At 46.3% G+C, this 24,056-nt stretch overlaps 1 protein-coding gene across 1 annotated transcript; it reads left to right on the top strand.

The window, feature by feature from the left end:
* Window positions 1-2,373: 2,373 nt before the first annotated feature.
* Window positions 2,374-23,168, top strand: hoga1 (4-hydroxy-2-oxoglutarate aldolase 1). The gene is made up of 7 exons (XM_040146269.1): window positions 2,374-2,901; window positions 3,877-4,005; window positions 5,153-5,280; window positions 5,938-6,072; window positions 12,601-12,697; window positions 19,332-19,465; window positions 20,729-23,168. The coding sequence occupies exons 1-7, from the start codon at window positions 2,688-2,690 to the stop codon at window positions 20,876-20,878; spliced, it is 987 nt and encodes a 328-aa protein (XP_040002203.1). The 5' UTR covers window positions 2,374-2,687; the 3' UTR covers window positions 20,879-23,168.
* Window positions 23,169-24,056: the final 888 nt, after the last annotated feature.

Here is a 24,056-nt window from a genome sequence, read left to right as displayed (position 1 = left end):
ACACTGAAATGTGCTCTAGAGCATCTGGTCCAAAATTTATTTATGAATAACTAATTAAAAAAAAGAAAAGAAACAAATGAAGCAACAACCCTTTATTGTAACGACCAGGAGCCGGTAACATCAGTGCAGAGTTGTCAGCTTCTTACACAAAGTGAGAAACCCACCAGCGACCTTGAGCCTTTTTTTTCCCAACATCGGACCTTTTCACAAAGCGCGACCCGAGACCAGGGCTCGACTACCAACCAGGTAAAGCACGCAGCTGCCGCCTGGAACGTCCAGCCTCGTCTCCGCCACTTTGTGTTTGTGCTGTTTGTTTTTAAAGTGGGAGTTGGATTCAGCGTGCACCGCTAGAGCACGGTATCGTCCGACTTGGGGAGGGCCTTCAGGTGGATCTGATCCCGAGACCCTGTCTCGAGGACGGTCCCTGCGTCAAAAACACAAGTTGCGTGACCTTAACTTTCATTCACGGGGCTGAATCCGATCACCGCGCCAAGGAAACCTGGGGCAAGTGATTGTTTTCCCCAGCGCATTAAACCGCGCACATTTCACAGTCAGGGGCCCTTTGGCTCGTTTCTGCCCCGGGACGCAGCAGCAGGTTTATCCATCAATGACCAGTAGCCACTGGGGTTATTTTTTTTATATATAGCTTTTTAAATCCCCTTTTAAAGAGTCCTTCTGTTAAAAAAGCAGTAGCTGCAGGTGCTAGTCTGTCATTTTGTGACCTGTGGAGGATTTTTCCTTTTTAAACATCTGCCGTGATCCCTTGTCAGTCAGCCGGTTCCAACGTGATGGTGCCCTCTGAACAAGGCGGGGAGTTTTGAGGAAGAGGAGAAGAGGCAACGCAGAGGGCTCTCTCCCGTCCCTCTCACACTCCTCCTTTGCATTTCAGCCTGAAACCTGAAACTGGTTTAGGTCGATCCTGTAAACAAAGTCCTCGAGGTGGTTCGCCCCCCCCCTCTCAGTTTATTGGCTTCAATCAAAACATGCCACTGCTGGAGAAAAGCAGAAAACACACACACCACGTGGGCAAAGGTACGTGGACACCCAGACGTTGCACTCAGACGTGGCGGCTGACCACGTGATTTCAAAATCACGGGCATGAACCCGCTGCCATGGTTTCGGGCTCTCACCCAGATGTTGGAACCTGGCTGCGGGGGTTTTGGCCCCCGTTCGTCCGGCGCTCGTGTTGGGTGACAAGGCCCGGGTCGTGGTCAGCGTTCCGGATCCGTCCCAAAGGTCTTGGGCGGGATTTTAGGTCAGCGCAGGCCGGTCCAGATACCAACCCTCCAGTGGAAATGACAGGGCCCGGGCCCGAACACCTTCAGACCAGCAGCACGCAAAAGCATGTGCAGGGGTGTCCGCATCCTTATGGATGCAGATGGAGGGGTTAACACGGACCCACAGTCACCCGAGTTCAGCCCCACACGAGCAGCCAAAGGGGGACGACGTCGAGCGGAGTCACGGTCGAAACCGGCCGTCGTCGCCTTTTCATTTTCGCGCCTCTCCACGTGGTGGCAGTAGAGTAGAGGCTATCGGCGGCCGCGGAAGGCGCCGCGACGCCCGGACGAGGCAAACCTCCCGCCTCGTCAGACGCGTGAAAGGCCCTCACTCCCACCGCGTCGGCCTCCTCCTCCGCCGGAGACGCCGGACCTCGGGTCCCTCTTTCCGGTCATCTCGCTCTCACTTTCCTCGTGGTGCTCATTTGTCTGTTGCTGCTCGCCGTTGTGATGTGAGAGCCGGGAGTCACGTGTTCATTCTTTGGTTGTTACCCAAGTGAAAAAAATATAGAATTTGAATATGGTGTATTTATATTTATGTATATTTGACATTCTGAAGACCCTTTGGGAGTTGGAGCTACATTGAACAGATGTGATTAACAGCTGCTGTAAAAAAACAACCCATTAACCAACAGTACTCAAGTCTGGGAGGCTGCTGCGTTTAAAATGGAGCTTTCAGCCGGAGCACTTTACAGCCTGCTGCCAGCAGGCAGCTTCCAGGCGGGCTGCGGGCCTGACCGGTGGGGGGGGGGGGATACCCTCAACTTCTCCTGCATATGTGGGAACACCCTGGGGGTCCCGGGTGGAGACCCCTGTGACTTCCGGGGGTGGCTGGGTGCATTTACCGGTGTATTGTTAGGTTTTTCTGCGGAGCTCTAACCTCACTCGTCAATATTTGGTCACCATTTCTTTCTTTTTGTTTTTTTTTTTTTGTAACCGTGTGCTGTGCATGGAGGGAGCAGACTTCTGTCTGGTGTCGAAACCCATCACACCCCACTGACAGTCCCGGGACATGACTGCAGAACCATCCGTTTGCGTCAATTCGGGACCTGGCACCCGGTCGATGAGCCCTCCTCGATCCTGGGCGGAGCTCCGGACCTGTTGCGGCACGCTCCGCTACCGCCGCGTGGTGAGGGTCATCGTTTCCTCGCCGCCTGACGGTCGTTTCACTCGGTTGTCAGGTGAACTGAGGCTTCCGCCGTGCGGCTGTTGGTGTCAAATTCACCCTCAAACGCGCGGGATCAGCTCGGCCGACCCTGTCCCGAACGAACCGTGTTGCTCAAAAGTCCCCAACTCTGGTCAATATTTGCAGAAGCAGGGGTTAGTGATTAACCGCTCCCCCGGTTGGAAGCAGCTGCACAGAGTCCCAGCACGCAGAGAGCGAGCAGGGGTCACTCGGTCCGCTTCGCAATGCTGTGCGCTCGGATTTGGAGAGGTCTGAGTCCCCTGTGCGGGGGAGGTCGCCGGGCGGCGTGGAAAGGAACCCGGAGCCACACCGCCGCCGCCGGGCTGGACCTCAGCGGCGTGTACCCGCCCATCGCCACGCCGTTTACCGCCGAGGAGGACGTGGACTACCGCGGGCTGGAAGAAAACCTGCAGAAATACGCCAAGATACCGTTCAAAGGTCAGGCCCAGAGGCACGGACGGTAAAAACCGACCGCACGGAGCTCGGGGTTCTGCAAGGCCGGTGAAGTCTAGAAAGGCTCCCGAGGTGGAGTCAGAGGTGCAGGGGGGGGTCAGTGAGAGGGACCCAGACGGTCCACGGTCAGACAGGTTTGGGTTTCATAATGGTAGTGACTGACACAGCGGGAAGAGACGGAAGCAGCGTAAACATCGAACCTCAACTTGTGTCTGTCTTTGGTGGAACTGGGGACACGGGGGACACTTTTTCTAAAGCCGCTGCCCGAGGGTTCGTCCCGGCCGGTACCCCGGTGTTTGCGAAGGGACCTGACCGACGGGACAAATTTCAGCAGGGAGGAGAAAACGCAAAAAAACCCAAAAACAAAAAGAAAAAGAAAAGAAATCACCTGGACGCCTACTGGCGTCTGCCGCCCCCTGGTGGTCGTTCGTAGCTACTGCAGCTATAGCACTTACAGCATATACAGTAGTCAGGGCGTTTCTGTTACCACGAGCACTGGTAGAAACAGTCCTTTGATATTATTATTACACTCCAACCACTACTGTTGCCACTAATGGCTTCTATACTGTATCTGTTGCTGTAGTATTTTACTAAGAAGTGTCCAGACGTCTAAGGCACTAGGACTGAAGTGAGGCTGCTTTCAAACACAACGCCATAAATAGTTTTTATTCATCATTTAACTTGATACAAAGTTCAGTAAACAGAAAAAAACCCAACCTAAATCAGACCAGTATTTGCTGTGACCCCCCTTTTCCTTTGAAACAGCACCAGCTCTCTCAGCTTCTTGGAGAACCTGCCACGGCTCCTCTGTGGATCCGTCCGCTCCCAGACTCACCCCACGATGTTGAGATCACAAAAAAAAGCACTGATGCATTTGGCCATTAGTTCTTCAGGATGGTCGGTTGTAGACAAGTAGAAAAAAAAAAAAAATGATACAAAAAAAACCGTTTTGTGTCGCAGGTCTGGTGGTTCAGGGCTCCAACGGCGAGTTTCCGTACCTGACGGAGGAGGAGCAAGTGGACGTGGTGAAGACGGTCAGACGCTCCCTGCAGGCGGACAAACTGCTGTTGGCCGGATCCGGCTGTGAATGTAGGCCTCATCGTGTGTGTGTGTGTGTGTGTGTGTGTGTACCTACTCTCCATAAACACCTGTAATGTGCAGCAGTCACTACTGTTACTATGAAAAGCAGCTTTTCTTGTAAGTCCAGGTGTCAATCCAATAATTAGTTGGCTTCATGTCGGCAGTCGAGTTAAAATGTGACATTTTAACCAACACAAGTTCTGTTTTACAAAAATTGTCACTGTCAAAAAAAAGCACGGACACAGAAATGAAACACGTCAAAACATCTGGCTCCTCTCGCCGACGTTTGCCCATGTTGTGATCAAAATTCTCCGAACGGAACACGTTTGCTGAAATCGAATATCATAATGTTTTAGAATAAAGGCCATCAGAAAATGATTTGGAAAAAAAACAAAAACAAAACTGAAATAGGTTTAAAAAGTTTTATTAGATGAGGTAAAATGTTTTTGCAGCAGTTGTGAGTTAGTTTTTTTTTCAGAATATAACTGATAACTGAAGTCAAATGGGGCCGGTGACAGTTTTACTGGCTGCTTACTTCCACAGCACATAATGAACATGTGGCACCTTCACCTCCCTCGTCTTCCTCCACTCCCTGCTCGATGGGAAAACCTCCCGGGCTCTTACTTCATCAATTATTTCACAGATATTTATTCAATAAATATTCCAGGAACACGGGTGTATTTGTTACACAAATGATCTCCGTCCTCCTCGGCCTTTCTTCCATCAAATGCCACTGATGGAGGAACTGGTTTTAAATCCATTTTTCCAGCTATTTCTCTTCATTTTTTTTTTTTTCGTACCTTTTCCTCGCTTCCCTGATATTCAGCTTTTCCATCTGTCCTTCTTCAGCCCTGCCCTTCACACGCACTGTGTCTGAAGGTTGTTGTATTTAAGTTTCTTAAGTGGGAGACAGAAAACACATATTCAGGTGATGGAGTATAAATGGAGGCCTTGTATGTGAGGCCATATGTGCGTTATGTGCACATACAGAAGATTTGTTTAAAAGCAAAATAAATATATATGTATATATGTGCCTTTAACTCTGTCTCGCCAGAAAGGTTTTCGACAGATGTGAATGTGTAGTTTAAAAAGGTGCAGATGAAACCTGAGTGCGTGTTTGTCAGTGAAATCCTTTCTCCTCCCTTCCCTCGTTCAGCCACCAGAGCCACGGTGCAGCTCACGGAGAAGATGGCGGCGGCCGGAGCCGACGCCGTCCTGGTGGTAACGCCCTGCTTTTACAAGGGCAAGATGGACAGCCGCGCTCTCATCCAGCACTTTACGAAGGTAACGCAGAGTGACACACACACACACACACACTCGTACCGCGAGGACCCTGATTGACGTTCCCTAATCCCTACGCTAAACCTAGACCTGATTTCTGACCTTAACCCTAAAAACTAAAGCCGAGTCGCAGTCCTCAGGCGGCTCTTTGAAGAAATTCAGGACTGGCCAAAAAGTTCTCACTTTTCAGGAACGTTAAAGATCAAATGTATCAAAACAACAGAGTAAACATCTAAATCACTTGGTTACGCGTGCGGAAAAGTTTCACTATAACGCGGTGCAGTGATTTGAAAAAGTTTGGAAGCCGCTGATCTAGAATACAGTATATCTATTTGATACAGGAATTCTTTGGATTTAAATTTTCCATCAGGAGTATTGACAGTTACTTGTTATATAGTATTTTGTTGTAGGAAACATATACTGTGACTAAAGCTTTAGAACAAGTGGATACAAAACACGCAAATGACAGAGTCCTGAGGGAAAAACCCTGACAACATTACTTCTAATCAGGTGGGAATCAAACCTTAATCAAACTTCGTACAGTTTTTTGTAAACGAGGCAGCGATTGAGGGAGGGAAGGAGGGAAAAAGTCCGGGATTCAAGCATGAAAAATGTCCGAGGAATTGTATTTCAGACGTCGGTGTCCGTCCCCCCCTGCAGGTGGCGGACAGCAGTCCAGTGCCGGTGGTGCTGTACAGTGTGCCGGCCAACACCGGACTGGAGCTGCCGCTGGATGCTGTGGTGCAGCTGTCTCAGCATCCAAACATCGTGGGCCTTAAAGACAGCGGAGGAGATGTAAGGCAACACTTCCACCTCGTCTTTTTCTCTTTCTCTTTCTCCGTGTCATCTGTGAGTCATGAAGAAATCCATGACCAGCTGTCGGCGCAGGTGCCGCTGAGCTGCAGGTAGAGAAGCCCCCGTGTTTGCCGAGCAGCCACACTGATGTTTAGTCAGCCCGGGCGGGCTGTAGATTTCCGTGTGATGCATCAGGGTTTGAATCCCGATCACATCATGCTATTCGATGTTGACCTGAGGAAAACAGACAGCGTCCGATGAGGTCAGTTCTCTCTAGGAAAAGTCTGGAAAACACTGAGAACTGATTGTGCCTGACCAGATTTTCCAGCCCAGTCAGGAAACTGAGTGTTATAGAGACTTTTTAAAAACTCCTGAACCCACAAGTTCACTATCCAGTCTGTTGAAGTCTCGCTGGTTTGAAAAAAAAACCCAAAAAAACCTGTTAAGTAACGGCTGACCACAATGAGCGAAGTGGAAATTGTGAGTTATTGTTTTAAGGCTCATTTCAAATGGCCGATAATAACATTTTTCCACCTGAACACACTAAAAGAAAACCTATAAAGTTCTAGAGTCAATCTGAAAAAAAAAACAGATGAAAGGATTTAAGAATTAAAGAGACCACTTTGCTATTCTCTCCTCTCTCCCTCTAAGAGACTACTAAGGCCATGTTGTCGCCATAGACTGTATATAAAGAGGGTTGTTACCTAAATCAAGAGGCCAGACTGTATTTATGAACAACGACGTCGTAAAAAAAACGTTCATGTCGGTCTCTGAGTCAGTGATGCCTCCCGCCAGGACGCCTCCCTGGCAAAAAACAGAACCACTGCCCACAAACTGGATGACAACGTGGCTACGAAGCCAGAAACAAATCCAGTTCAAAAGTCGCCAAACATGGTTTGTTTGAACCCGGTTGCGCTTGGTAACGAAGGACCACAATTATTGTAAACAACAAAGGAAGCTATTTAAAGTAATGCTGTAACCAATATTTCTCTAACAAAAATGTATCAGATGACAACGTGTATAAACTGAAAGGCGTCTCTGGTGGTGACGAACCCACAGAGAATTACCACCTGAACCTGCAGCTCCCCGTCGGCTTCACGGAGCTTTGCGGTGAGTTCAAGCTCATTGTTCACCTGTCAGGCTCACAACTAAAAAGCCACAGTGCGGTACCTGCTCAGCAGCAAGCGGCAGACAGGCACGGTCAGAGACCGGCTGGGGAACACTGGTGGAGCATTTAGCAGCTGAAGAGCCAGATGTTTCCCTCAGGTGGTGGTGGAGACCAAAGCCGGAGCTAAAATGAGAGTGAATATTGAACCTGCATTTGCCAGGCAGCCAGAGAGATGACTCCGAATGAACGGTAATGTTCCTTCACTACTGCTGGATGTGTGAATAAGCAACTGTTTGAAGAAAGTTCACCATATCAAGTCAATGCTGTGTTCACAACCTGTTCAGTCTGCCCCCAAGTTTCCGAAAACTCAGTTATTGCAGGTTTATAGATATCTGTCATGTGTGACTACAAGATTAGCCGCGTGTGCACAAGTTTCAACTCAAATTAGCATGTTAACGTGTGTTAGTATGTTAAGCTTTAGCCTGTCAACATGGTAACGTCATTAACTCTTGTTGAAAATGTTAGCATGTCGCTATAACCTTTAGCATTTTCGCCGACAGGATCAACAAAGTCATCAGGAGTTCATCCCCAGGACCGCGAATCTGTGCACCAAATTTCTCCGCAATCCATTCAGTAGTTGAGGAGATATTTCACTCTCAAAGACCAACATTATTTTTCCTAGAGCCACACTGTTATTACGGCAAAAAATTATTCCCTGCACTAAAACTGATTTGAAGCTGTAGAGAATAGAGTGGTGGTACTGAAGAACCTAAAAGTAAAGTGTGTGTAGTTTTATTCTGCAGGGTTGATTGCAAGGTTTACTTGGTGGTGGTGGTGGTTGGGGAGGGGGGGGGTTTGCTCTCGTCGAGCTCTTAATACCTTTTTGTCTGTGTGGGAAGTGTGTGCAAGAAGTTGCAAATGGATTTCTGATTTGGGAAATAACATGTTTGTCCACTTGCTGGGAGACGGAAACGTGGGTGTAGTTCAAGCACAGAGAGCCGGGCTCAATTTGTAGGCGTGAAGAGGCCAAGCACAGAAAACAAGGGGTGATTTGGGTCAATTTGAGGAAGTCAGACAAGTTGCAGAAAGATTATTCAGAACACGAACAGCACAGATTTCCCCACATCAGTCAGCTCCTGCTATTTGGCCGACTGCTGTATCATAAATGTCTTACATTTTTATCATGGAAGAAATTAGCGTCTTGTCTGCAGACTGCGGTGCGGACAGCCTTGTCGGCCGAGTTTAAATTTGTCTCACAGCAGTCTCTCACTCCACAATCACCTCTGATTGATCTGAAATTGTGTGAGATTGGCTGCGGAAAAAACTTCTTTCTTGTCTTTTTCCTTTTCAGTGCCTTTGTTTCTGCCTACACGAAAGAAAGGAAAGAAAGAAAAGTTTTCATTCAACTCAGCTGTTTACGACTAAATCTAATCAGAGTTGTATGTGTCTGTATATGTCTCCTGCAATTAACTCAAAGTCTGCATGCATCATTAGCTACATTAGCTACAACTGTTGGTTAGGTTATAACCTTTTATAACTATATACATAGTTATATATATATATATATATATAAAGGAACAGCTAATAGCTTGTGAAACAGCTAAGATTAAGAAACCACCATAATCAAATATTTTTAATGTTTGTGGATTAACATCATCAGTCATCCTAAACGTCCAGAGGTTTAAAGATTCCTCTTTATAACTTGGTTGTGGACATTGGCAAGTAGCTTAACCGTTGACGACATGTACGTGCAGGTCCATAGTGCAGGTCCTTGGCTCTGGCTGTGTTTGAAGTCATTTGCGTAACAGTTAAGTCGCACGAACCTTACGCGACTTTTTTAAATCTACCTTATAATTTCATATTGTGACAGCGTGCTCAGCACGCGGCCAGTGAAGAGGTATGTTACTTTTCCATGCACACGAGGTGCTGGAGCCGAGAGTCAGTGTGGAAACACAGGGGAGCATTTACACGCTCCGGTCTTCATGCTGACGGCTTGAGCAGGGTCGGTGACCGAAAGCTCGTCTCAACAAAACCAATATTGCACAGATAGGAGTGTGCAGATGCCTTTCCTTTTTTTTTTTTTTTTCCCCCAAACAGCAAAAAGCACAGCACGTACTGTCATAAAGCAGAAGTATAATGTAGAGGAAAATCGAAATGATTGAGTGGAGCGCAAGTACCACAAAATCACACTTAAATAAATGTACTTTCCACCACTAGTTGTGAGTGATTGAACAGTTTTCAGTGGAGGGTTCCTCTTCAAGCAGCTGCTCTGACACTCTGATTTCTTAGCTTGTTGGAGGAACAAACAGCTGCAAAATCCTCAGATTTTCTCAGCTGCCACGTCGAGCAGGCACGGATTCATTCGTTGAAGACTTAGCAATAGTTTGATCGCTGTTTTTTTTTAAAAATCTTCTCTGCACGGCGACGAGATGCCGTGACGCTGACGAGCGGTAGAGAGTGAAAGCAGTCAGATCTGACGGCTGCAGGACTGGTTCTCGAATAAATCACATATGATGCTGTATACTAACGGCTGAAACAAACAGGCTACGTGACCAGTCCTGTCACAGGTTCACATCCCGCTCGAGACAGTTGTCATCCGCCAGTCTTTCCTAGCTGTCTCCAATCTGGGCAATCTGAAACAGAAATCTTTCAAAAAGACTCCCCTCATATCTTTAGAGCCTTTAAATGTTCTTGTCATGTAGTTAAGATATTTGCTGCTTTTACAGTTCTCCCCCTCAGGGATCATTAAAGTTTCATCTCATCTCGGAGTGTTTTCGTTTCAAGTCTGTGCAACTCTCTCATGTGCCAGACGTGTGAATACCGTGAGTGTTATGGCGAGGTGTCATCGCCTTTGCGCACCGACTAAAATCTACCTGTCTGATCAATCCAAACAATTATCATCTCTAAGTGAAATAATTACGACAACTACTATTATTTCTCCCTCCAACAGAGCCGGGCACATTTATAGCAACATCTCAACAGCTCTCACCTGAAAAATAGCTGCGACCACTTTATTTTTTTGTCGACTGTCACAAAAATGTGCACTGTTGATAAATTTAAAGATGTTTCCTCCACGTTCCCAGTCAAGCTAATAACAATTCGATCTGACTTCTTAACTTAATTTAGCATATAACAATTAACATAAAAAAAAAAATCCCTCTATTGTGGTTCAGAAAGACTCTTGACCCCCCGTATTCAGAAATAGCCTACTTTAGTTTTTAAAATGTCGTAATAGGTAATGAAGTGTCTGATGAATCATACGAGGAGCTGACGTGGGCAAAAACACTTTCAGGAAGAGCAGGGCCACGTATGGCACATTGTCAGAAAAGGGTAAGATGGCTTTGACACCCTTTAAAGAACTTGCTTGGATTCAGAAGAACGGGCATGAACCTCTAAATAAGCATCATTTTTGGTTTAAAGATACATTTTATATCTACTAATACTTACAGCCAATAATGGACGCAGTAGTCTGGCACTTCACCTAAATGTCTCCCCCTGTGTGCCTCCGCCTTCAATTCTCCTGCACCCCCCCGAGGTTTGAAAAACCTCCGGTCTTGTTGGAACCTGATCGAGTGGTTCAAGTCCTCTTCCCCGACGGGGGACCTTTTTATAGAGCCGGATGTTTCTGAAAACAAGAACGATTCACATTTGCCATTAATGACAGAAGAAACGACATTTTGTAAAGTGTAGGGTGGGAGAGGGCGCACGTTCGGAATAGGCGAGGAGAACATGTAGCCGTACTCGTGTATTTTTATTTTTTTACGCGAAGGCATCTCTGTCTTATGACTAGAGGTAACTGCTTCCTGAGGTTCCATGTGGAATGAGAAAATATAAACTACTTAATTATCGCATAAAGAAAAAAATGGGATGACATGTGTGTCCCCATAAACTTTTCTAATGTCTTTGTGTTTGTAAGTTGTTGTTCTATCGGCCCAACACTTCCGGTCCAGACTGAAATGTCCCAACAACTGCTGGATGGACTGAGAAGAAATTTTGTACAACCATTCATGTCCCTCCCCCCAGTATCAATCACCCTGTGACTTCTCATCCAGCGCCATCGTCAGGTCAAGATGATCATTTATCCAACGCTTCGGCTGATGACCAGATACCAGCAAATCTGACGACGTCCCCATCAGCCTCCGCTGTATGTTCTGTTTAGTGCTAATTATCGAATGTTAGCATGCCGCACGTTGGACTGAGATGGCGGCTGCTGAACGTCAGCGTGTTTGCATTGTCATTCTGGGCGTATTAGCTCGCTGATGTGAGCATTAATCTCAAAGCGCCAGCTCCAGGAGCCACTAGCACGGCTGTAGACTCTCAGCCTTGTTTTCACCTAATACTTGTTCTGCAGAATTCAGATTTTTTTTTTTTTTTTTTACCCATATTGCAACGTATGGGTGGGGGTTGGGGTTGCGGTGGGATTGATTTGTTTTTTTTTTTTAAATCTATACATTATCATGGGACCCCAGTCGTCCAAAGAAAGGGGCAATTTCTCTCCCTCAACAAAACTAAACTCATACAATTTAAGATTAAGTTTCCCCACGATCTCGAGTTGCCCACCACAGGCTGATGGCAACAAGGAGACTTAAAAAATAAGAGCTAATGAGCGTTTCTCCGTCGCAAGGGCAGACAGCAGTCTTGCTGCGCTGTTATTTCTTCCCCCTGGGGAGCTGTGTCTAAATAGCCAGAGTGCTCAAGCTTTCAGGGGACCAGCAGGAGCTCCTATAACCCGATTGACTGACTGATCAATTACTGTCCTGTGTGTTTGAGATGACTGATATGGGGAAACTGACTGACACCCGGTTGTTTAAAAATAGACCATCCCCCGGTAACAGTTATGGGGGCTGGAACCGGAGGCAGCAGGTTTTCCCTGCGGACTTTTCAGCTTCATGTGCAGAGCAGCCGTGGAGTCGTCGTACGCTCCCTTTGAACATTTCAGGTTTATTTGGATTCGGCGCTTCATATCCGCATTGACGAAAGAGAATTAAAAGATGCAAAACAAAATAAGGAGCTTATAAATGATTCATGAGCTTCTCCCATCCTCCTCCCCCTCCTCCTCTTTTGAAGTTGATTCCTCTATTTTATCTCACTTGGGACTTGTCTGTTTTTCCTCTCTTTCTCTTTCTTCTTCCTCCCCTTTCATTCGGGATATTGAACGATTCCCTCCTCCCAAAACCTCCACCGTGTAAAGAGTCAGTGCTCGTCTCAATTTGAGCGATTTGTTTACCTTGTGAGATGTTGGGTTTGTCGTTGTCTCTTGTGACAGCCTCCCCTGAGATTAAAATGCTACACCAGAAATTAGTCCTGACAGCAGGTAGGAGTGATGACAGTGAAACAGTCCTGATTTTTTATTTTATTTTTTTTTACCTTCTCTTCTCTCTCTCTCTCTGTGTCTCTGACTCTTTTTACCCGTTTCTCAGATCACAAGGATCAGCCTGATTGTTCACAAAACCAAAACACAGGATTTCCAGTTGTTGGCGGGCTCAGCGGGGTTTCTCATGGCCGCCTATTGTGTTGGTAAGAAGACTCAAACAGGACTAACCGTGCTGTTGTTCCTCACAGGGAGCGGTCGCTAGCATATCCCCCAGGCTGCCGTCTCTCCTACTGTTTGGTTCTTTTATCCAAAACCAAAGTGAAGAAGTTGACTTTGTTGTCTTTTTGTACATCTTTCATATCGGGTCCCTCCTGCACAATTACAAGTGTAAATGTCAACATAATCTGGTAATATCTTTATTGTGCTCTGACCATCCACAAGGAACCGTCGGCCATCAGACACCGACATCCACCTTTTTCTGGGGTCACTTCCTGTTGTTGTTGTTTCAGATTTCACTCACGCTTCCCATAAACCCAGCAGCTCCGTGAAGGGTTTTGTGTGTCACTATCCGCTGAATGTGCAAATTTTCAGGGACATCATCCTGATATCGAGTTGCACAGGATACATGTCCTAAACATGTCCTATCCTCATACAAATTACACATACTTTACATTAGTGTCAGTCATTTTCCAAACAATATTATAACTTTTTAGACTGATTTCCAACCTTCCAGATAGTTGTTATGGCTTCATTTCATTTCACAAAAAAAAAGTTGCCTTGATGGTGCACTTAAGTAGATGGAGGTTTTAGAATTGTGAAATGAAAAGCACTGAATTCATGAGTTGTGTGGCTGGCAAATGTAATTAAATGATCAAAAACATAAGCCAGTATTGACCTTGTTGAAGGTTAATGTCAATTGGGATATGTTTTACGGTTACTCGCTCTCGCTTGCAGCCATGTCGCAAGGATTACTCCGTGGACGAAGAGTTTTCGAAACGCTCCCGTCCTTACAAATGCGTTGCCGCAACGGGAAAGCAACTGTCCCGAAAGCATAAGGGCAAAGACTGCTGGATGTGTTCAGGCTTCAAGTTTACTGTTAATCCCAGTACTAGATAGATGCGCCAGTAAAACCACGGTGCCCCTTCATAGCGATAATTTCTTTCACGGCACGTCCTAATGTGCACCTCTGAAGCTCACTATTCACCCTTCACTATATTACAGCCCGTCAAACACCGAAATGTAAAAACGCGACTCGCCAGCCACGAAAAATGTTCTGTCACATAAGCTCCTGTGAAACGCAGAATTGTCGTTTGTACGCTTCAGTTTTTTGTACCATTAAAACAAGTGAGATATAATGTTGGTAATGTTATGCTAGTAGTGTTTAACTAGTAAGCTTTAGAGGCGCTGGTAGGTGGATTTTGTTACCGTTGGTCGGAACCAGGTTCCCTGTGTCCCGTTTCCCATCTTGTTGCCGAGCTAATATTATTATTAGTGATCAAAATTATGGGGCAACTGTGGCTCAGGAGGTAGAGCGGGTTGTCCGCTGACTGGAAGGTTTGATCCCCGGCTCCTCCGGTCCGCGTGTCGAAGTGTCCTCGGGCAAGATACTGCACGCCAAAATGCCCCCTATGCATCATTGGTGCATGTGTGTGTGTGTGTGTGTGTAAACGCAGCTGTTATAGAAAAGAGCGCCGTATGGATGTGTGCGTGTGAACGGGTGAATGTGGCAGTAGTGTAAAGAGCATCGAGGGGTCGATAAGACTAGAAAAGTGCCGTATAAGTGCAGTCCATTAACCATTCCATTTAGCTAGGCTAACCGGCTGCTGGCTCCTGCTACATATGCACATGTTACAGACACGAGAGTGGTATTGATCTGCTCTTCCAATGGTAATAATTTCCCAAAATGTCAAAGCATTCCTTAAACAGTTGCAATGCTGTATTATAGCAACACATTAGCCTGAGACAGCTGGTTTAATCAAAGCGAAAAACCAAAAAAACCATACAACCATAAAAATATCATGTTTTGGGGTTTTAAAAGGCCATTTAAAGAAAACGTCAATGGCAAAGTACATTGTCTGGCTGAGGCTTTAGGTTTGCTTAAAATGGGGCAGGCTCCCTATTTATCCTGACTTTCAGTAACCTCCTCTAAGTAAAACAACACCCGGTGTTGCAGCCGCCCTGGTTTTAGCCCGACCGTTTTGTAGGTAAGTTCAGAGGTCTCTCATCCTGCGGCGCAGCATGTCGTCCTTCGTCTGAAGTTGCAGAGAAAAATCATAAAACATCAGCAGCCTTTAGCAGCAGCGCTACGAAGAGGGTTCTTCTACCTCCTAGGTATGTCGGCCGCGTAGGGTGGACTGTAAACTTGGATTAAATAACACGTCAGCGGATAGGCATCAATATGATGCTCGAGGAACCTAATGAGTCATGTTCTCCCACCGCAAGCGCTGTCAAACACGCTGTCTGACACACACACACACACACACACACACACACACACACACACACACACACACACACACGCTGTCAGAATCCCACAGCTCTCTGATCTTTGCTCCGTGACAGGTTCTCATCTCCATAACTGAAATTGGCTGTGTGAGTGAGTGAGTGTATGCGTATGAGTGTGTGTACGTGTGACTAACGTAGCTAATGCAGAGCAAGGTAATGCTGAGTGACTGACATGATAATGTGTCAATGCCGTGTGTGTGTGTGTGTGTGTGCTGAAGTTTTAATGTCTGAATTCGTGCCCTCAACCCCTCCCCCACATTGATGCTGAGAGGGGCCGGTCCCTCTCCCCGTCAGTCAAAACCTCCTACAGCCTCATGACAAAAAGCGCTGACGGACAAGTTAAGGCTGCTCATTCGAATCTACCTCAGTAATCAAAGACGTTTCCACATCCGCAGCCTGAACGTGCCGGAGCTTTGCTGGGTTGACAGTGGAAAGTTTTCCGACTCAAGCTAATGTCTGCGACAGAAATTTAGCAAAGCACAAGGTCTTATCAGAGGCTAATCTTATTATTACTCAAGGACACTTACTGAATTAGGTGACATTGTACCCTGTTTAGGGATCATGTATGCTTTTGCATAAGCATGTTGTGGCAAAACATGCTGGTGATGTCAGCATTTTAAATCAGTGTGACAGTTTTTTTTCATCATGCTTGCTGTCAGTTCCTGCTGCCGCCATTAATTTAGTGACTGAGAACCGTGGTGAAGTTCTAGCGATTTGTTCGACAAGTAAGAAAAAAAAACACATTTAAAATTGCCTTTACATTTGTAAATCCAGCACTAGAACATAACCTTGCTCAAATGTGGGATGATAGATTGAAAATTGTAATTTAGGAGCGGATTCAACATTTCTGTTTTTAGTTTCTGAGAACACAATTTCCCACAAGCCCAAGACTGTCATTGTTGACTGGACTGCAACAGTGGGGCCAGCCTTATGAACACCAGTATCCGTGAGTGAGTGCGTGCGTGCGTGATAAAGATACACTGTCGGTCAGCTGAATGCCGCGTGACTAAGTGCTGACGTTACACAATTGGCTGTTGCTCTTTCGAAATGAAATGGCGCAAACAGTTTCTAATGCGTAATCAGGGGGTTGTTTACAGGCAGTGTTGCCAATTTAGCGCCTTTGTCGCTAGATTTACCGACTTTTCCGACCCCTTTAGCGACTTTTCGTCACAAAGCTTTCTGAACAAACCTTAGCTTCCTTTGCCTGGTGTGTGTGACGTCGGGCTCTCCCTCCGCCGCCTCACCTCTCTCTGTGTCTCATTCAATTGACCGAACCGCAGCTGTCAAAGACGCGAATGAGCCTCTAACTTTCTCTCTGCATATTAATTTTACAGGTAAATATAGCCGAAATCACAGCACAGCCGTTGTCTTTAACTTATGTGTGCGGTGATTTTGTCAGACGACGTCGCAGTTATAAAATCAGGATTTTAGCAGTGCAGAGCAGCAGCAGCAGCTTGGAAATGGCTTGGAAGTGACTGCTGGTTAACATGTAGTCTTAATGGGCCACGCTTCAGTCACTATTCCATGCTTGTTCCCTTGTCTGACAACAGAAAGAGAGAAACATGTAAATGAGAACAGCTTTGTCGGGAATTCGGCTGTATTAAATTACTGTAATTGTGAACAGAGAGTAGGAGAGAAGTCCAGCCACATACTTGGTTTTGACCTAGTCTTTTTTTGATGTCCTCAGCTTGACAAAGTCTGTCGAGCTACTCCTGGATGAGGCAGAAAACAACCGTTACGATGCCAAAAAATGTGCGTTGCATCGCACGAATGCTAACAAATTAATTGCCGTTTCACTGTGTTAAAATCATGAAGGTTAATTTCTGTAGAATACGGATAATAAAGCCCATGAACACGTTTGACCTTTTCAGAAAGATCATGACACCCTCGGTGAGGGACTGTGATGCGTTAGAGAAGCTAGCGGAATAGGGGCTGGCCGAGAAGTGGCGTGAGGACTTCTGGCTGTAAACATAATAACTTGTAGGGGAAGTCACTAAGAAGCGAAATTTTGGCACATTGTTCACAAGTCATCGTCCTTATTGGTGGAACATGAAGGTTTATGCTGCCTTTAAAGCATAAGCTCACCAGAAAACAGACTTATTTATGCTTTCTTCAATGAGAAGCGTGAGCTGGTTCAACCTCTTATCACCCAATTTTCTGCCCTCTGCACGCTAGCACTTGTATGTATAGGAGTGGTAGTACCATGAAAAGTTAAACGTGAGTATGTCACATTTATAATCCTCGGTTTTCAGTTTTTTTTTAAGCAAACATGCCAAACATTTGATGACTCCAGGTTCTCAAATGTGTGAGTTTCCTGCTTTTCCAGGTCTTATATTATTGAAAATTGACGATTTTCGACTGATGGTCGGAGAAAACAAAATGCGATGACACCACATTGGGGTCTAGGATATTGTAATGGGTTTTTTAAAAAGCTTTTTTCTGATGTCTCACAGAAAGAAAAAAAAAACCCTAGAGATAGGGTTTTCCTTAGCTTCAGAGCAGTCTGGCAGTCCGACAGTGTAACAAATCCTTTGAAACTTTACGTCCTTACACTGGCTGATATTAGCGTATCACAGATACGGCCTATTTATCGGCCAGTATATTGTTATAGCATTTTATAGACTCTCAGATGTTTTTGTCAGTATCGGCTTCAAAGATGTATCAAATAGACCACAGTCCAAATTCTTCACAAGAACTTATCAATCAAAAATAGTCCATGTCTTTTAATTTAGGTGGGTCATTTTTGTAGTTAGTGGGAAGGGTCCATTTCAGTTGGTTGTGGCCTAGAAACCTCGGCCGTTCTTCCGCTTTCCTGGACGTGTTCAGCCGTTACTGTGCCTCGCTCTGTCTCAGTCTAGCCTTTAGTGTCTCTTATTCAGGAGCTGTCCCTCGCAGTGCAGCGAGGAGGCGGGGCCGCTCACCTGTCAGTCAGCCGCGTCGGGTAAGCTGCTGTCAGCTGTGTGATCTGGGCCTCGACGGGCAACATAAATCACGACAGAAACATAAATCAGACCGAAAATCTGCCCATCGGCGCCCCTCCGGCTCGTCTATCCACGACAACAACTCCAAGGCCACGGACGGAGGCTGACTCTCTGCTTTCCTCCTCCACCAGACAGACCACGATATGTTGTTGCCTGGGAAAATGTCTGTGTATCTAGCCCTGTAAGTTAAAAAAAAACAGACATCATATGAAACGTTGCCGCCTACTGATCTGTCAGGAAAGAAAAAGAGCAGGATGGAGAAAAGCAAGGCCAGACTTCTATCTCAAAAGTGCTGTGTGCTGAGAGTAAATCATCTGTGTCTTCGTGTTGACAATTTAGATGTAAAACCAGGAGTATGATGGATGGCTTTATTTCAGAGGCATGTTCCTCCCTGTTGTGTCATATCTTCAGTTGTCCGAGCTCTGAATTCTGCTCACATGTTGTCGTGCGAAAGCTCGAGCTGAAGGGTCACGGGGTTCTCTGTCGGCTGAGGAAATTCTCCAACCTCTCGGGCGGCTCCAGTGCTTCGTGGACTTCGCTGCGATGCGTGCTAATGTTTCAGCGCACCGTGCACGCTTGGTGGACGGATCATTTGAGATTCCGAACATACTGTACGCTGAGCCGAGTGATTGCACAGGGCGCACTGATCAGACGGGATCTCTCGGGACGCCTCCGTCAACCCTCCTTCAGTAAGAAACCAAATTGGCTTTGAATAGAAATGAAACACTGCACCGGGCTTGTTTGCAGAAATCTGACCAGAAATCCTGCAAGAGGACTTTAGTGTACCACCATCTCATGCCTGTTAACTCTGGTTTGGCTCGTGACCCCGTGAACAAAGACATGTTGACTTGTGATCCCTCGTCACAAGTTCTGGCCTTGTTGTGGGTCTGAGCTGTGAACAGGCCAACCAGAGAATGATTTTCCCTTCTTGGATTGTCTCATTGGAAGGATTTTCAGAAGCATTAAGTAGTGAAAGTATTTACTATTTAATGAGAACATTCATTTTGTGTAACTGATTTTTTTCTCATCCTTTTAATAATCTTGTGGCCCCTCAGATTTTACTCCCAGGTCGGGAACAACTGCTTCATAGAAAAGAAAACCAGAGAGACCTGATGTTGGCAAGTCCACTATCCCCGGATAAAGCTCCCTTTTTGACCTGAGCTTTTTCCCTATATTATTTACACAAATGATATTACAAGCAAAGAAAGTTCAATATCGAAAAATCAAGAGTATATCTCATTGTATAATAGTTGTCAACTTACAAACGAGACAGAAAAGGAAAATGGAAAAAAAGGAGCGAAAACATTTCGTGGATTCTTTGCTCTCACTGGTTTCTGGTGTGTGTTTCTAGGAGCCGTTGGCGGAGTGTGTGCGCTGGCCAACGTGCTGGGCCAGGAGCTGTGTGACCTGGAGCGTCTGTGTGCGTCCGGTCTCTGGGAGGAAGCCAGAGTCCTGCAGCAGCGCCTCATCGAGCCCAACGCCGCCGTGAGTACCATCTGCTGCCCGGTGGACGCTTTTAGCCTCCGCACCTTGAAACGAGCGCTCCTCAGACACAAGCTCCCGTGGCGCTGTGGGGCAGAACTGATCCGGGCCTGAAATAATTTCACTGGCTGCATTAAACCTCAGTGGGCCGAGCAAACAAATCACAAATTGTTTCGGCTAATGACTGTGAAAAACCTTCTTGTCGTGAAAACGAAAGAAAATGAGGGAGGAAAAAATAACATTCATCGTGTGCTGTAAATATCACTATTTCTTTCTTAATTTCCTCTTTGCCATTGAGGTTTGAATGCTGAGAGATTGTGGCTTATTGGCCGTATTTTATAGGTAGTTTGTTGTTAAACTCAACGGATTACGTAAAAACGATCCTCTCCGAAAAAGTCCAGTCTGCCCAGAAACCAGGCAACTTCCCTCTCGCACGCGGATGCCGATTTTCACGTCAGGCCCTGGTACAGTGATCCTGAAACGGTAAAGTAAATCTCATTTAAAGTGAAAAAACTAAACTCTCATTCATGAAAATATCTTCTTAGGTCAGTGCTTGTACGTTTATTGTTTTATAAGTTACCTATGTTGTTGTGTTCACGTATAAATGGCAAAATTTCAAAGTCAGTGTGAGATTTCCACCATTTCAAAAAATACATAACTGCGGTGACACAGTGATGGACGGCACACAAGTAAAAACTTACAATGGGACTATTTAAAATAGAGTAGGTAGCTTAGATCTTTAGACACATGGTTTAAACGTTCACCTACTGGATCCTGTGAATTAAGAAGTAATGAACGAGTTTTCTTCAACATGAAAAATGCGTGATTTGCTATGGAGCTCTGGAGTAAACTTCTACAGTACGTGACACGGAAACAGGCAGCGTTTGCACTCAGTGACACCGCACAGTCGAGTACTAGAGTCGTGTGCTGTGTGTTGCTCAGAGCCGGAGATGCGTGAGGAAGCAGCGCTGAACGGTTTGCTCCGGGCTGCAGACATGTCTGTTTTTGTAGGTGAGTTAAATGTCGCCGCCCTTTCGGGGCTCAGTCCGCCGCACAAAACCACCTCCGCGTGCTGCGTCAGGGAAATCCGGCTTCCCTCCAGCCGCAAGTGGCACACGGTCTGGATGCAGCTCAGCAGCCAGATGTCGATGACTAAATGCCGAACCTGTCTGGTTTTGCTCGTCATTATTGATAAAGCTTTGAAACCACCCTGCAGCTCCTTCTGGTGGGGTTGTGTGGAGACTGATGGGAGTTCTGTGTTGCTAGGTGACCAGGAAGTTGGGAGTTCCTGCCCTCAAGCAGGCGATGGAGTGGTTTGGTTACCACGGCGGCGCCTGCCGATCACCTCTTCAGCCGCTCACAGAGGCTGAAGCCCAGCAGCTGAGGCGGGACTTCTCCTCCAACGGATGGCTGTGAGGTGAACCAGGCAGAGAGAGAGTGTGTGTGTGTGTGTCTTCACTTTACCTGGGAACCTTGAGTTCAGTCCTTAGATCTGTCCGTGGGATGTGGGATGAAGGGGCAACACAGCAGGAAAACAAATCTGTTGCTGCCTCGCAGCTCCTCATAAAAATATCAAAACCCCGATCAACTTACTCTGTTTAAATTAAACACACACTCAGATTCAAATCATGGTTGCGAACAGCGTTTACTTCAGTAAAGGCAGAGCGGCAATGCAGTGCAAAAGGAACAGTGTTATAGGCCTTTAGGTTTGTTCCAAAATCATTTATGTCCATGGTTTTTAGATGTGTCACAGAAAAAGCCTGAATCACAAATTTGAACTTAAAAGTTTCTTTTTGGAGGAACAATTGTAATTCAGACCCTCGATTAACAACAACAACAAAAACAAAAAACAAACACCAACCAAACCTTTCGCAGACTGGATGATGGATCCATCAGTGTGCTGACAACACATCCGAAGCTAATGTCAGACTGTAGCCAACTGTTGTCAATCATGGAATCAGAAGAAAAAAAAACCCACACACACTGATTTTCTGTGTTATTGTTAAAGAGAGAATGTTTTATTCATCCTTCCCTTTACTTTACACAAAAAGAAATCACTGTCATTCCATCAAGTTGCTCCTCTGCTGCAGTCGTACAGGATAAACATTCAGTATTCTGTAAAGTTAGAGAAATGTTCGGAATAAAACTCTACAACGACTTGATTTGACAATAAAAAATTGCTTTTCACTTAAATGCTACATGAACATGTCCCTTTATTTCAATCAGGTCAGCCTTAATCGGCATTGATTGATTGATTTATTCTTTTTTTTGTTTTGTTTTTTGACGGAGCCAGAAACAGCTTTCCCGACCGGCTTTCCAGCCTAGTGAGCTAGTGATCTCCATCGTTTACTGCCGTTCTCCCTGCGGCGCTGACCTGTTTTCCCTCAACTGTTTTAAAATGGCGAAATACCTGTCCGCTTACGGGTGCCGCTTGGACCGGGGAATCCAGGAGAGAAAATTTCTTGCTTCTAAATTTTCCCCCTACAGCTCACAGCCCCGGACCTGTGACAGAAAACACAAAGTACTGTACTGGTGCTCGCCTTGCACCGCACCGTAACAACACTGTGACTCCACCTACTGTGCCTACGGGGTGTTTTGGCGTGTGCTGGCTGGAATTAATTGCGGTCCCACGCTTTCACTGTTCTCCACAGGACACACAGTCAATAACTTACTCTATGGTGAACAGCACACTGGGATTTCAGACACTTGTGAATCACTTTGCACCGTCACTGGCCGGTGTGATGCTGGAATCCACACACACACTTTACAGTTGCAGTACAGCAGCTCGTGGACACAAGGTGCCTTTTTCCTTCCACTGTGGGAAATACATACATTTTACACTCCTGACACCAAATAAAGGCTGAGAGTAAATAAAATGCACCAGGTAGCAGACTTGATATTCTGACTTGTGGTTCTGAACACGGTTCCTCCCGCCTTGGGCTCGAGCCAGGGGTCCAATCACGGCTCGAACCAGAGGTCCAATCAGCCAGAACACCCAAAAACACCACTTTGGGTGTTTCTCTGTAAAGATGGCCGTTGTTGGCTGCAGTGTTTCATGTTGTGTGTCTAACGGGTTTGCCCGGTCGACAGAAAAAAGGGTGGGCATTCGTTCGTTTTTCGTCTAAAAAAAACAACAAAAAACATATGTTGCATGTTTCCGTTGGTAGATTTAAGGATTTCAGTTCAGCCACAGCTCAGTGGGAGGCAGAGCTGTGGGTCACATTCACTGTATGTAGCAGAATAACCCTTTAATTTGGAAAAGTTAAAGGATGAAATTACTGTGGTGATTAGAGCCAAGTGAAGCAGGTAGCCATGGCGATGAGAGCCCGCAGCTTTTTTCGCATGGCGCTTTCTTTGCTTTTGTCGTACCGTGACTCCAATTAGCACCTTCCCCGCGGGAGATAAATACAAAAATACATATTGGATCTTAAAAAAGGGATCCATTGTTTTCTCCCTCTCATTTTCTGCGGTGCATACAGCCTTGTAACCGTCTGTTTTTTGTGGTGTGGCTCCAAGAAAATAGTCTCAGGTGTCATATTTATGAACAAAATCAAATCAGCCATGTATTAACCATGCATCATACCATCAACTTGGTCTTCAGGGGGCCTGCCCTCTCTGCTTCCATGAACCATTTTTTTTTCTTGGTAAAATTTACATTCATATATTAGGCCTTTATTCACTTTTTAAGAAAATGTGTCTGGAAATGATAAAAACCTTATGACCACGGGGCTACTTGTTAGTCCATCCATCCATCCATCCATTAGCTATACCACTTATCCTTTGAGAGTCGCGTGGGGCTGGGGCTGGGGCTGGGGCTGGGGCTGGGGCTGGGGCTGGGGCTGGGGCTGGGGCTGGGGCTGGGGGGCCGGGAGGGTGGAGTGGACAGCGGCAGGCACGCCAGGCACACATTTTTGGGGGGGGGCCCTGGACTTTGACTGTGTGTGCACTGCGCTTTTGCATTTTTGCCTTGAGTGCTGTGCCCAAGTCCATGTCTGGTTGCAGTGCTGCGGCTGGCCTTGGGCTGAGTGGCTGGAACAAGGGCATCATCATTCAGGTGCATGCAGTGAGCAGTGGGGAGACCGGGAGAAGAGAAGATCATCAGAAGAGGCGCAAGCAGAATTGTGAAGCTGGCAGAGCTGCTGAGAGAAGAGAGAGAGAGAGGGTGAGAGAGAGCGTGGACCAGGGGAGCAGCTTCCTCTGACCTGTGGAGGAGGAGGAGGAGGAGGGAGGGAGGGGTCCACCTCCACCTGAGGGGACTCCTCCTCAGGAGGAGGAGGACGAGTGAGAAATGGATCAGTTAGAGCACAGCTACACACTTTTCGAAACAAGGTTTTTGCAGTCAGGTACGCAAACGCGCAGCTCCAACCCTCGATACTGCACGGCCAGCTACCAGGACCAATGGGCTGATGAGGTTAAGTGCAGTTTTATGTGATGGAAGGGGGTCACCCGGGGTCACATTTGAATGAATCCAATTTCCATATACGTCCCCAGTGTGGGAGGAGAGAGTTTTACGGGAAGAGAGAAGAGGGGTTTTGAGATATAAATGCTCAAACAAAATGCTCCATATTTGACATGTACCAAGAGATAGCAGAGC

Source organism: Xiphias gladius, chromosome 15, assembly GCF_016859285.1.
Source record: "Xiphias gladius isolate SHS-SW01 ecotype Sanya breed wild chromosome 15, ASM1685928v1, whole genome shotgun sequence".
Classification (NCBI taxonomy): Eukaryota; Metazoa; Chordata; class Actinopteri; order Istiophoriformes; family Xiphiidae; genus Xiphias; species Xiphias gladius.
Note: the sequence above shows the minus strand (reverse complement) of the source record. Positions and strands in the feature narration are given on the sequence as shown.

Coding starts and splice junctions, on each gene's coding strand:
- hoga1 (XM_040146269.1), top strand. CDS start 2,688: ATGCTGTGCGCTCGGATTTGGAGAGGTCTGAGTCCCCTGTGCGGGGGA. Junction 2,902..3,876: donor CGCCAAGATACCGTTCAAAG/GTCAGGCCCAGA, acceptor TTTGTGTCGCAG/GTCTGGTGGTTCAGGGCTCC. Junction 5,281..5,937: donor TCATCCAGCACTTTACGAAG/GTAACGCAGAGT, acceptor CCCCCCCTGCAG/GTGGCGGACAGCAGTCCAGT.